Genomic DNA, 14,851 nt, shown 5'->3' on the forward strand with positions numbered 1-14,851 from the left:
GAAGTTAACTACAAAATAGAAGCCATTAGAAAATTTAAATGTAGGTAAACATTTAATGACCTAGGGGAAGGAGTTTATAAGCTTAGACAGTGAAAGAAATCACACAGGGAAAGGTGGATCATTCTTAACACATAACAGCCGAAAACTTCTACAATAAAGGTACCACAAATGCAATTAACAGACAGATGGAAAAATTAGAAAACTATTTTGAGCAAATGTGACAAAGTGTATACATGTGCACATATCTACCTCTTGGGGGTCAGAGAAGAGATAAACTGTAGTTCTTAACCATTTTGGGATAACCCTCTTCCAGAAAAATGTATGTGCTGCACGTGCACACTAATGGGAACGTGCATATGTACACATGCCCCAGATTTTCAGTAAAATTTTAGGAGACTCACATGTTCATAGGAGTTCTATGAACCACAAAAGAAGTGCCTGAGTAAACTTCAACCTCCCTGTTAAAGAAGTGGAAGGTTTTTAAAAATGGTAATTTTGAATATTGGTAAAAATATTGGTAATGGGATATAAATTAGTAAAACCTCCCTAGAAAACTCTTTGGCTTTTAAAATGTCAGAATCTTATTTAAAAATTCTGTTTCTTGGAATTATTTTAAGAAACACCAGAATCTCAGACATTTTTACTGTACATAGCAGTGATCATTATGTACAGAAATGCTCATTACTTATACTAGCAAAAAATTGGAAGCACCCTGAATGCTCAACTTAGTGTATTGGTTTTTATAAGTTTTAGTTTAGACATATAATAGAACATCATGGAGCCATTATAAGTTTTTTAAAGACTGTTTGGTGATGTGGGAAAACAATGAAAATGCCCTGTTAAATGAAAAAAGGAAATGCAGTACGATTTTTTTTTAAGTTGTTTCTAAGTGATGGGACTATTGGTGGTTTTAAATTTTTTATTCATTTATGTATTCTAGCCTTCATTTATTTTTATAGTGATATGTATTAGTTCCATAATTAAAACACTCTTGAAAAAAAGTTATTCTGTTGTATAATTTTTAAAGTCTTACTTAAAAATCAGTAAAATGACAATGATTTGACACTCAAAAATATTTGCAAGTTTTGTTTTTCTTGAAAACTTTGTTATTGGTTCAAGAAATTTTATCTTAAAATACATGTGGAATTAAGACAGAAAATTAATTTTTGGATACCTTTTCCTTCTCCTACTAGAAGTGGAAGACCTGTTTTCTTCACTTAAACATATCCAACATACTTTGGTAGATTCTCAGAGCCAGGAGGATATTTCACTGCTTTTACAACTTGTACAAAATAAAGATTTCCAGAATGCATTTAAGATATACAACGCTGTCACAGTACACATGAACAAGGCCAGTCCTCCATTTCCTCTTATCTCCAATGCGCAAGACCTTGCACAAGAGGTATGTATTCTGAACGTCTCATTGACATATACAAAGTAATTGATAGTGATAGTAAGGCAGCGTTCTTGGAAAATACTGGTGTGAATATAAGGTTTGTTAGAATTACTGCTGATCACATGTTAATAATTTATTGTGTTAGGAAAAATTTGCTTACGTGTATTTTATCCTGAAAAAAATATATGCTTAGTTCACAGTCAGGGCTCTGTTTCATGAAGAGAATAGCATTAGGTTTGTATATACAACTACATATTTGCATAGTAAGAGAAATATTTGTCTAAATTACTAAAGGGGAAAAATTTTAATGTAGTATAGTTTTATTTTAAGCATTATACATTATAAACTGAGATAAATTAATACTGATGGGATTAAATTATATTCGATAATCAGGTATCATAAATATGTAACTTCTAAGATTTGTTACTTGTAGGTATTTTGAAGTTTTTCCTCTATAGATACTGTATAGAAGGTCCAAAATAATTAAATTTTAATGTACAGTGAGAGTTTCTCATGTTAACATGCTGATATTTAAGTTCTAGTGTCTGCTGCTTGTTGATGTTTAGTGTTTAATGTGTTTTGCAAACATTTTATTTTATTTATTTTAAAAAGTATTTATTTGGCTGCGCCGGGTCTTAGTTGCAGCACGTGGCATCTTTAGTTGTGGTGTGTGGGATCTTTAGTTGCGGCATGCAGGATCTAGTTCCCTGACTGGGGATCGAACCTGGGCCCCCTGCATTGGGAGCACAGAGTCTTAACCACTGGACCACCAGGGAAGTCCCTCTGCAAACATATTTTAAATTGAAGGTTTTAAAAGGATGTAAGTAAGCCATCTCCTATTTTTGGGGGGTGGACATTCTGTCATTATTACAGGATTTTAAGTTATTTTAAAATGAATAATTCTGGAAGCCCATCAGGTAAATCTATTTCACTGAACCCAGACACAAAACAGAAAATGGGCTGAGGGAAGGGTAGGACTTCCAGAGCTACAGACACGTAAAATAGGTTAGGAGGCACTTTTTGAATTAGCACAGAATGTATTTTCTTCATTTAGATGCTTACAGTGAGCGAAGGTCCTATGTGCAAGAGTGGCAGAGAGAAGTCTCATGTTGCTCAGGATAGGAGTGTGACCTAGGGACCTGTTCCTAGAGGGGAAATTTCCCATCTGCTAGTTAAAAGACCTAGTTGAGACCTATTCTTTGTGCTCATTTTTTATTATTGAAATTAAATATGCAGAATTTTTCATTAATAAATTATCCCTGTAGTTTTACTTATAGTTTAAATGGGTTTCCTGAAAATTCCTTATAGAGATTGAAATAGCTGACAGTACTTTGATCTTATTTATTCACAAATACAGTATAACTTTTATTGTGTAGGGTTGGGAGGAATACATAATAGATAATTGTAATCCTTCTCTTCCCATTTAGGAGGAAGGTTTGTCCAGCTAGGTACTGGGGCTTTGTTTTGTTAAGAACAGTAGGTAGAAAAGAGAATGATATAAGCAAGAGAGATTTAAATTGCTCCATTGGAAGAAAGTGACACAACAGAAAGGCTGGAAGGAAAGGAAAAAAAAAAGGAGGCAACGTAGCTTTAAAGGGTTTTAGGAGTTGAGAGGCAAAGAACTAGAAGTGGCTTAAAGAATAATGCTTTGAGAGAGAAAGAAATGGTTAAAAAGGACTTTAAAAACTCAATTTTCAATATTAGATTTAGCATAGTTAACATGTACATGGTTCACAATTGTAAAAGTATTGATTCTATATCAAGGAGATTTTCTCAAAGTTTGCTTTCACAGCCTTCAGTAATACTTGAGAATTGTATTGCTTTGGTGGTGGTGGGATAGTAGGTGATTAGTGACATTGGGCTGAGACTGGTCTTAAAATGAGTGCAAAATGACTAACCTAGTTGGGGCAACAACATACGGTTGTGCTACAAAGTGAATGACTTCCCCTGGAGTTGTGCATGCACAACTGTGTGGCAGCCCTGACTTGACAGTGCATAACATGTGAGAAAAGGATGTACTTGGAACTCATCAAAGAAGAGTGTTAAATCTGATAACAAAATTCTGAAGGTTAAATGGACTCATTGCTTTTATTTTACAGCTGGAAAAGCTTAACAATCACCTTATTCAACCCTTCTGTTTTATGTTTCTGAATTTTGAGGCCAGGTGAGGTTTTGTGACTGGGATGAGACTAACTAGGCTACTCATATGCCCATTGCCTAATTTTTTGCTTTTTAGCATTCATCATTCCAGCTTTTTTCATATACAGTATTTAAAGGAAGAAATTACTTCATGTTTCAGTTAGTATATCATTTTTAAATGGAAATTTAATCCAAGTAAGTAAAAAAAACTCAAGAATTTGATGAAAGAATGTCTTACACATTAGGAAGTGTTCTTTGTTTTTATAGCTTAAAATATCAGTTAAACATTAAATATCATATAATAGATAATACGGCTTCTGAAAACTTCAGATACTGAGATCCAGATTATATCTTTGACAATCCAGGATACTCATTAATAAATGTAAAACAAGTTTTTTGATCATTTTTAAAGTGCTTTTATCAAGAAAAGGTTGAGAACCGGGGTTTTGTTAAATGAACTTTTGCTTATCCAGTAAAAATGCAAGCCAACAAACTACAAAATGGTATTTGATTATTTGATTTTGAGATATTGAGGTATATACGTGTATAAATATATATATAACAAAAACTTGCATCCAAAAGAACTGTCGCGAATTAACAAGAAAGAGACTACTTAGTTTTTTTTTAATGGGCAAAGGACTTGAACAGACACTTCACAAAAAGAGGAAACCCCAACAGCCAGTAAGTATGAAAAGTCCAGCATCATTAGCTAATAGAGAAATGCAAATTAAAACAAAATGAGAGACTACCGCATAGACACCAAAATGACTAAAAAAATTTTTGAAAGACTGGCAATGTTAAATCTTAATGAACTTATGGAGGAACTGAAACTCTGATAATGTTGCTGGTGGAGTATAAATTGGTACCGCCACTTTGGAAAATGTTTGGAAATGTCTGCTAAAGCTAAAGTACCTATATCTGTGACCCAGCATTTTTATGTCTGGGTGTGTACCTGAGAGAGATGAAAACATATCCACACAAAGGCTTAAGCATAAACGTTCATAGCAGCCAGATAATCATTAGAAGCTGGAAGGAGCCCAGCTGCACATCAACCAGTGAAAACTGAGTTAGACTCTCACTGTGGAAGAAAAATGAGTTAACAATCACAATCTAATGAGAAGTACTATGGTGGCAGTATGAAAAAGGTACCAAGAGCGTAATGAGAGATGTGCCTACTTCAGTAGGGGTTGGGGAGAGGCAGACGTGGCAGAGGAGGAGATTTGGGAGGAAGGAAGAAACAGAAAATTTAATATGCTAAGTCTTCAAGGACAGTTGGGAATTTACCTGAAAGCCCAAGAAAGAAGAAAAGCCTTTCCACTGGCAAAGGTTCAAAGATAGTAGTGACTGAGAGAGCATGGCATATTTATTGCACAATGAGTAAGGAGTAGGATATGATTTTCAAGATAGAGTCCAGATCCTGAAGGCCAGATAAGCCATATTAATAAGTTTAAATTTTCTTACGATGGATCCACATTGGTAAACATTTTAAAATAATTAAATTACATGAATAGATGAAAGGAGATATGATCAACTTGATGCAGAAAAGACATCTGAAAAAAATTTAATACCTTTTCCTTGATAATGAGAATTCTTAGAAAACCAGGTACATTTTGTTAACTTGATAAAGAACAATATCAGAAACTAATAGGGAGCATCTTACCTAATGATGAAACACCCAACATGTTGCTTTTTTTTTTTTTAATTTTTGTCTGCATTGGATCTTTGTTGCTGCGCGCGGGCTTTCTCTAGTGGCAGTGAGCAGGGGCTGCTCTTCATTGCGGTGCACGGGCTTCTCATTGCGGTGGCTTCTCTTGTTGTGGAGCACAGGCTCTAGGCGCGTGGGCTTCATTAGTTGTGGCACGCGGGCTCAGTAGTTGTGGCCTCGGGCTCTAGAGCGCAGGCTCAGTAGTTGTGGTGCACGGGCTTAGTTGCTCCATGGCATGTGGGATCTTCCCAGACCAGGGCTCGAACACGTGTTCCCTGCATTGGCAGGCAGATTTTTAACCACTGTGCCACCAGGGAAGCCCCCAGCATGTTGCTTTTTAAGCCTGGAATAATAAAAGGAATCTACAGACTCTCACCACTAGAATTCAACATTTTTCTGGAGGTACTAGCTAGTGCAGTAAAACAAGAAAAAGTCATGAAATATAATGTTGTAGAGGAACAGGGAAAATGTGAATAAGTTTAATTAGTTACTTTGAAAAACTAAAACCTTGATTCATTTGGTAGTCAACATGAGGCCTATTAAAGTATAGGTAAAATGTGTATACACACAGATATCCTATTTGAAAATGCAGGTAAAGAGATATTGAGAGAAATAATAAATTATTAACAAGGCTATCTCTGGGTGGTGGATATATAGGTAATTTTCTTGTTTAGATGTTGATGTGTTTCTCAAATTTAATACACAAAAGCCACTAAAGGAGAGTTCAAAGCAAGAAATTTATAAGTGATTGCAGAGCTACCGAAGGATTTTAAACAAGAGTTTAATATAAACAGGCTTCCAGTTTAAAGTATTATTCTGATAACATTGTGGGAGATGTGTGAGATCAAGAATGGAGTCCGGCGTAGAGTATGGAGGCTAGTGTAATTGTCCAGATGTAAGATTTTGAACAGCCATTGAACATGAAGTGAAGAAATATTTCAGTAGGAAATTAGGGCTTCCCTGTGGTGCAGTGGTTAAGAATCCGCCTGCCAATGCAGGAGACACGGGTTTGAGCCCTGGTCTGGGAAGATCGCACATGTCACGGAGCAGCTAAGCCCATGCGCCACAACTACTGAGACTGCGCTCTGGAGCCTGTGTGCCACAACTGCTGGAGCCCACGCACCTGGAGCCTGTGCTCTGCAACAAGAGAGGCCACCGCAATGAGAAGCCTGCTCACTGCAACGAAGAGTAGCCCCCGCTCACGGCAACTAGAGAAAGCCCGCGTGCAGCAATGAAGACCCAACGCAGTAAAAAATAAACAAATTAATTAATTAAAAAAATAATTAGTATCAAATTGAAATAGTTATATTGTTATAAAACAGTATGACTAGCATGATCTCATTCTGGTAAAAGTAAGAAGTAAAGGATATACACAAAGATTTTCTCATGGTTATGAGGTTATGGGTGTATTGTTTTTGATAACCAACTTTATTGAGATATAATTTACATACACTTAAAATTGGTATGCTTCATTATATAGTTCAATATTTTTGGCACATGTATACACCTGTGTAATCTACCACCACAATCAAGTTATAGAAACATCCGTGAATGCATAAAGCTCCCTTAATTTCTTTTGTAGACAGTAACCACTTCCCACTCCCCAGACCCTGGGCAGCCAGTGATCTGTTTTCTGTTTTTACAGATTTGCCTTTTCTGGAAATTTCATATAAATGGAATAAAATAATATGTAGTCTTTTATATCTGACTTGTTTTGTTTAGTATAATGTTTTTCAGATTCATCAGTGTGTTACATGTATTTAGTAGTTTGAACTTCTTGTTGAGTAGTATTCCATCGTATGCATATCCTACAGTTTGTTTAACCACTTTCCTATTGGTGGATATTTAGGTTATTTCCATTTTATTATTCTAGCAGATGTGTAACAGTATCTTGTTTTAGTTTGCATTTCCATATGTTGAGCATTTTTTCATAAGCTGTTTCCCTATCTTCTTTTGGAAAATATTTTGATCTTTTTCCCATTTTAAAAATCATATTGTAAATTTTATTGAGTTGTAAGAGTTCTTAATGTACTCTAGTTACAAATCCTCCTGTCAGATGTATATCTCTTGGTGAATATTTTGGTAAAAACAAGTATAAGAATATAGGAGGATATATACCAAATGATTCTCTCTAGGTTTGGGGATTATGGTGAGTTTTATTTCCTTCTTTTGGATTATCTATTTTCTGATTTTTCACATTTAACATATACCATTTCTGTAATTTAAAAAAATTAGTTTAAAATGCTCTGAAGGAAAATAGAGAAGGTATTTTAGCTAGAGAAGAGTACAAGATCAAGAGAGAACTTTTTTTTTTAAAGATAAGAGATTAGAGCATTTTTATAGCCTAATGGAAAGGAGCCAGTATGATGTAAGAATAGCCTTTTAATTCCTTAGGCCTTTGTAGAAGTAGCTCATGTTGTATGTTGACACTAAAATAGGCAACAACTGGATTAATAGGGGAAGGAAATAAACACTTAACAGGAGTTGAAATTTCTTTAGAAGGGACTATCTGAGAGGTGCTAGGAACTGATTTAAAAGTAAAAATAGGAGGGAATTCCCCTGCAGTCCAGTGGTTAGGACTTGGCACTTTCACTGCCATGGCCCCAAGTTCAATCCCTGGTCGGGGAACTAAGATCCTGCAAGCCGTGCAGTGCAGCCAAAATAAATAAATAAATAAAAAGGTAAAGATAGGAAAAAAGTGTCTATACACAAAATTATTGAGTTGACTTTGTACATTTTGTTCAAAGTGCGTTTCTAATCCAAAATCTTCTTTCTCTCTCAGGATTACTTTCTTAGGGACTATAAATTTCATTTTAAATTAACTGGGATATGATATATTTAAAAAAGAAAAGTACCCTATTTTAAAAATGAGCATTTAATTATTCACAGTTTTGGATTACTGCACTCGACCATTAGTAAGACTTTAATTGAATTCTTGCAAAAGATAATAATTGCTATGCCCCCCTGTTTATACATATAGAACTTTACATTTAGAAATATGTTTTTCTAGGTACCAAAACCAGAGGACAGGCTAATTTTGATGCTGTCATTGCTATGATCTACTTGTGGTCAAATTAGTTAATCCCAAAATTATCATCTCTTAGGTTTGGTAGGGGAATTACTTTAAAAATTATTTAAAATAACCATAAGAGGTATTAGAGAATTACTAGATTCCTGTTCTAATCATGAGTTACTTTTTTTAAAATTAATTAATTTAATTTTGGCTGCGTTGGCTCTTTGCTGCTGTGCACAGGCTTTCTCTAGATGCGGCAAGAGGGGGCTACTCTTTGTTGCGGTGCACGGGCTTCTCACTGAGGTGGCTTCTCTTGTTGTGGAGCACGGGCTTTAGGCGCGTGAGTTTCAGTAGTTTTAGCACCGGGCTCAGCAGTTGTGGCTCCGCGGACTCTAGAGTACAGGCTCAGTTGTTGTGGTGCACAGGCTTAGTTGCGTCGCGGCATGTGGGATCTTCCTAGACCAGGGATTGAACCTGTGTCCCCCACACCGGCAGGCAGATTCTTAACCACTGCGCCACCAGGGAAGTCCCAATCATGAGTTAGTTTTATTAAAAAATTATACTATATATTAATTTACTTCTATATGTTTTCATTGATGATGATAATTTTGGCTTTGTTAATCTGCATTGCTGCAAAGTGCTCTTTTTGGTACTTGAGTTACGAAGCACAGAAAGGAAGAAAATCAGAGGTATTAATAGTGAAAACATATATAGTATAATCTTTGAGGAAAACTAGTCCACAGAGCAAATTTGTACCTTTAAATATTTACGGTAGAAAAAAAGATGGAAAATAATTCGAGTGAACATACAGCTCAAGTGATTAGAAATTGAAAAGGGAAATAAACTACAGCAGAAAAAAGGAATTAAATTATTTAAATGGAAAGAACAATAGATTTAACATCAAAAGCTGGTTTTTTGACAAGTACAAGAAAATAGAGAAACCTTTGACCAGTTAGATGAAGGAAAAATACTAATAACATTAGGAAAGAAAAAAGAAGCATAGATGCAAACACAGGAGAGTAAAAAATTATAATTGCAACTTTATGTCACTAAATGTGAAAGTGCTGTCAGGTGGGTGGCTTTTGTAAGAAAATGTAAATTGCCAAAAGTGACTTAAGAAAAGGTAACCAAAAAAAGTAGTAACTATAGATAAAATTGAAAGTTGGAAATCCACCCCTAAAATAAACTACCAGGCCCAGATAATTTTACAAGCTCTATCAAAACATTAAGGGACATATGAGTCTTACGTTAAATAAACTGTTTTCATGTATAAATGTTGACTGTTTCCCAGCTCATTGTGCTAGAATAGTATAGATACTAAAAACAGTAGTTCTGTAACCAGTGTATATGACTATGCTCACCAAGTCTCTAATCCAGTTTATGAACATTAATATAGAAATCTTAAAATGTGAGTAACTCACATCTAGAAATATATTAAGGTAATAATTTACTATGTGCTAGGTAGTGTGCTAAGCAGTTTATGTGGATTATCTCAATCTTTTAAGAACCTTACATTGTAGGCGCCAATCTACAGGTGAGGAAACAAAGACTAAAAAAAATTCTTCATAATCAAGTGGAGTTTATCCTAGGAGTGCAAGAATTGCTTGACTTGGGTAAATTTTTTAATGTGATTCACTGTAGTATGGTGGTTGTTTCATTACTCCAATATAAATTTATATGTTAGTCTGTAACTCTTTAAAATGTCATCTCTGATTTAAAATGTAGTTACATAAACATATGATTAAAACACTATAAAATAGCAACATAACTGTTAGAACAGTTCTTCCCTTATATAATCATTATTAGTCTCTTTTACATAGTATGTTTGCAGAAATTTTGAAGAAGGAAATACCTCATTCATAGGCATAAATAAAAATGCTATTGTCAATCAGGTAACAAGATTGAAAACTCTGTGAGAAAAAAATACTTTTTTAAAGTTATAATTCTCTTTAGTGCTTTTCTTTCTTACAAGTAGTTTTTACAATTTTTTTTTGAATTTTTATTTTATTTTTTTAAGCAGCAGGTTCTTATTAGCTATCCATTTTATACATATTAGCGTATATATGTCAATCCCAATCTCCCAATTCATCACACACACACCCCACCACCACTTTCCCCCCTTGGTGTCCATATGTTTGTTCTCTACATCTGTGTCTCAATTTCTACCCTGCAAACCAGTTCATCCGTACCATTTTTCTAGGTTCCATATATATGCGTTAATATACGATATTTGTTTTTCTCTTTCTGATTTATTTCACTCTGTATGACAGTCTGTAGATCCATCCGTGTCTCTAAAAATGACCAAATTCTGTTCCTTTTTATGGCTGAGTAATATTCCATTCTGTATATGTACCACATCTTCTTTATCCATTCGTCTGTTGATGGGCATTTAGGTTGCTTCCATGACCTGGCTATTGTAAATACTGCTGCATTGAACATTGGGGTGCATGTGTCTTTTTGAATTATGGTTTTCTCAGGGTATATGTCCAGTAGTGGGATTGCTGGGTCATATGGTAGTTCTATTTTTAGGTTTTTAAGGAACCTCCATACTGTTCTCCATAGTGGCTATATCAATTTACATTCCCACCAACAGTGCAGGAGGGTTCCCTTTTCTCCACACCCTCTCCAGCATTTGTTGTTTGTAGATTTTCTGATGATGCCCATTCTAACTGGTGTGAGGTGATACCTCATTGTAGTTTTGATTTGCATTTCTCTAATAATTAGTGATGTTGAGCAACTTTTCATGTGCTTCTTGGCCATCTGTATGTCTTCTTTGGAGAAATGTCTATTTAGGTCTTCTGCCCATTTTTGGATTGGGTTGTTTGATTTTTTAATATCAAGCTGCATGAGCTGTTTATATATTTTGGAGATTAATCCTTTGTCTGTTGATTGGTTTGCAAATATTTTCTCCCATTCTGAGGGTTGTCTTTTCGTCTTGTTTATAGTTTCCTTTGCTGTGCAAAAGCTTTTAAGTTTCATTAGGTCCCATTTGTTTATTTTTGTTTTTATTTACATTACTCTAGGAGGTGGGTCAAAAAAGATCTTGCTGTGATTTATGTCAAAGAGTGTTCTTCCTTTGTTTTCCTCTAAGAGTTTTTATAGTGTCCAGTCTTACAATTAGGTCTCTAATCCATTTTGACTTTATTTTTGTATATGGTGTTAGAGAGCGTTCTAATTTCATTATTTTATATGTAGCTGTCCAGTTTTCCCAGCACTACTTATTGAAGAGACTGTCTTTTCTCCACTGTATATCCTTGCCTCCTTTGTCATAGATTAGTTGGCCATAGGTGTGTGAGCTTATCTCTGGGCTTCCTATCCTGTTCCATTGATCTGTATTGCTGTTTTTGTGCCAGTACCATATTGTCTTGATTACTGTAGCTTTGTAGTATAGTCTGAGGTCAGAGAGACTGATTCCTCCAGCTCCGTTTTTTTCCCTCAAACAGCTTTGGGTATTCGGGGTCTTTTGTGTCTCCATACAAATTTTAGGATTTTTGGTTCTAGTTCTGTAAAAAATGCCATTGGTAATTTGATAGGGATTGCATTGAATCTATAGATTGCTTTGGGTAGTATAGTCATTTTCACAATATTGATTCTTCCAAGAATATAGCATATCTCTCCATCTGTTTGTATCATCTTTAATTTCTTTCATCAGTGTCTTATAGTTTTCTGCATACAGGTCTTTTGTCTCCCTAGGTAGGTTTATTCCTAGGTATTGTATTCTTTTTGTTGCAGTGGTAAATGGGAGTGTTTCCTTAATTTCTCTTTCAGAGTTTTCATCATTAGTGTATAGGAATGCAAGAGATTTCTGTGCATTAATTTTGTATCCTGCAACTTTACCAAATTCATTGATTAGCTCAAGAAGTTTTCTGGAGGCATCTTTAGGATTCTCTATGTATAGTATCATGTCATCTGCAAACAGTGACAGTTTTACTTCTTCTTTTCCAATTTGTATTCCTTTTATTTCTTTTTCTTCTCTGATTGCCATGGCTGGGACTTCCAAAACTATGTTGAATAATAGTGGCGAGAGTGGACATCCTTGTCTTGTTCCTGATCTTAGAGGAAATGCTTTCAGTTTTTCACCATTGAGAATGATGTTTGCTGTGGGTTTGTTGTATATGGCCTTTATTATGTTGAGGTAGGTTCCCTCTATGGACACTTTCTGGAGAGTTTGTATCATAAATGGTTGTTGAATTTTGTCAAAAGCTTTTTCTGCATCCATTGAGATGCTCATATAGTTTTTCTTCTTCAGTTTGTTAATATGGTGTATCACATTGATTTGCGTATATTGAAGAATCCTTGCATCCCTGCGATAAATCCCACTTGATCGTGGTGTATGATCCTTTTAATGTGTTGTTGGATTCTGTTTGCTAGTATTTTGTTGAGGATTTTTCCTTCTGTATTCATCAGTGATATTGGTTTGTGATTTTCTTTTTTTGTAGTATCTTTGTCTGGTTTTGGTATCAGGGTGATGGTGGCCTTATAGAATGAGTTTGGAAATGTTCCTTCCTCTGCATTTTTTTGAAGAGTTTGAGAAGGATGGGTGTTAGCTCTTCTCTAAATGTTTGATAGAATTCGCCTGCGAAGCCATCTGGTCCTGGACCTTTGTTTGTTGGAAGATTTGTAATCACAGTTTCAATTTCATTACTTGTGATTGGTCTGTTCATATTTTCTATTACTTCCTGGTTCAATCTTGGAAGCTTATACCTTTCTAAGAATTTTTCCATTTTTTCCAGGTTGTCCATTTTATTGGCATAGAGTTACTTGTAGTAGTCTCTCATGATGTTTTGTATTTCTGCGGTGTCTGTTGTAACTTCTCCTTTTTCATTTCTAATTTTATTGATTTGAGTCCTCTCCCTCTTTTTCTTGATGAGTCTGGCTAATGGTTTATCAATTTTGTTTATCTTCTCAGAGAACCAGCTTTTAGTTTTATTGTTCTTTGCTATTGTTTTCTTTGTTTCTATTTCATTTACTTCTGCTCTGATCTTTATGACTTCTTTCCTTCTACTAACTTTGGGTTTTGTTTGTTCTTCTTTCTCTAGTTCCTGTAGGTGTAAGGTTAGATTGCTTATTTGAGATTTTTCTTCTTCTTGAGGTAGGATTGTATTGCTATAAACTTCCCACTTAGAACTGCTTTTGCTGCATCCCATAGCTTTTGGATCATCATGTTTTCTTTGTCATTTGTTTCTAGGTATTTTTGATTTCCTCTTTGATTTCTTCAGTGATCTCTTGGTTATTTACTAACGTATTGTTTAGCCTCCATGTGTTTGTGTTTTTTTTGTGTTTTTTTTCCCTGTAATTGATTTGTAATCTCATAGCATTGTGGTCAGAAAAGATGCTTGATATGATTTCAGTTTTCTTAAATTTACTGAGGCTTGATTTGTGACCCAAGATGTTATCTATCCTGGAGAATGTTCTGTGTGCACTTGAGAAGAAAGTGTAGTCTGCTGTTTTTGGATGGAATGTCCTACAAATGTCAGTTAAATCTGTCTGGTCTGTTGTGTCATTTAAAGCTTGTGTTTCCTTATTAATTTTCTATTTGGCTGATCTATCCATTGGTGTAAGTGAGGTGTTAACGTTCCCCTCTATTATTGTGTTATTGTTGATTTCCTCTTTTATAGCTGTCAGCAGTTGCCTTATGTATTGATGTGCCCCTATGTTGGGTGCATATATATTTATAATTGTTATATCTTCTTCTTGGATTGATCCATTGATCATAATGTAGTGTGCTTCCTTGTCTCTTGTAACATTCTTTATTTTAAAGTCTATTTTATCTGATATGAGTATTGCTACTCCAGCTTTCTTTTGATTTCCATTTGCACGGAATATCTTTTTCCATCCCCTCACTTTCAGTCCGTATGTGTCCCTAGGTCTGAAGTGGGTCTCTTGTAGACAGCATATAGATGGGTCTTGTTTTTGTATCCATTCAGCGAGCCTGTGTCTTTTGGTTGGAGCATTTAATCTGTTCACGTTTAAGGTAATTATGAATATGTATGTTCCTGTTACTATTTTCTTAATTGATATGGGTTTGTTTCTGTAGGTCCTTTTCTTCTCTTGTGTTTCCTGCTTAGAGAAGTTCCTTTAGCATTTGTTGTAGAGCTGGTTTGGTGGTGCTGAATTCTCTTAGCTTTTGCTTGTCTGTAAAGCTTTTGATTTCTCCGTTGAATCTGAATGAGATCCTTGCTGGGTATAGTAATTTTCGTTGTAGGTTCTTCCCTTTCATCACTTTAAATATATCATCCCACTCTGTTCTGGCTTATAGAGTTTCTGCTGAGAAATCAGCTGTTAACCTTATGGGAGTTCCATTGTATGTTACTTGTCGTTTTTCCCTTGCTGCTTTCAATAATTTTTCTTGGTCTTCAATTTTTGTCAATTTGATTACAATGTGTCTCGGCATGTTTCTCCTTGGGTTTATCCTGCTTGGGACTCTCTACGCTTCCGGAGAGTGGCTATTTCTTTTCCCATGTTAGGGAAGTTTTCGTCTATAATCTCTTCCAATATTTTTTCGGGTCCTTTCTCTCTCTCTTCTCCTTCTGGGACCCCTATAATGCGAATGTTGGTGTGTTTAATGTTGTCCCAGAGGTCTCTTAGACTGTCTTCA

At 35.1% G+C, this 14,851-nt stretch overlaps 1 protein-coding gene across 4 annotated transcripts in view; it reads left to right on the top strand.

Annotated features, from left to right (window-relative positions):
* PALS1 (protein associated with LIN7 1, MAGUK p55 family member) overlaps positions 1-14,851 on the top strand; it is a 103,384-nt gene that overhangs the window by 50,306 nt on the left and 38,227 nt on the right. For all 4 annotated transcript variants that reach the window (XM_030855283.2, XM_030855285.2, XM_030855286.2 and 1 more), the window contains one exon: positions 1,194-1,402. In XM_030855283.2, coding sequence (XP_030711143.1) covers positions 1,194-1,402 — 209 coding nt within the window. The remainder of the gene's footprint in view (positions 1-1,193; positions 1,403-14,851) is intronic.

Source organism: Globicephala melas, chromosome 2 (assembly GCF_963455315.2).
Source record: "Globicephala melas chromosome 2, mGloMel1.2, whole genome shotgun sequence".
Lineage (NCBI taxonomy): Eukaryota > Metazoa > Chordata > Mammalia > Artiodactyla > Delphinidae > Globicephala > Globicephala melas.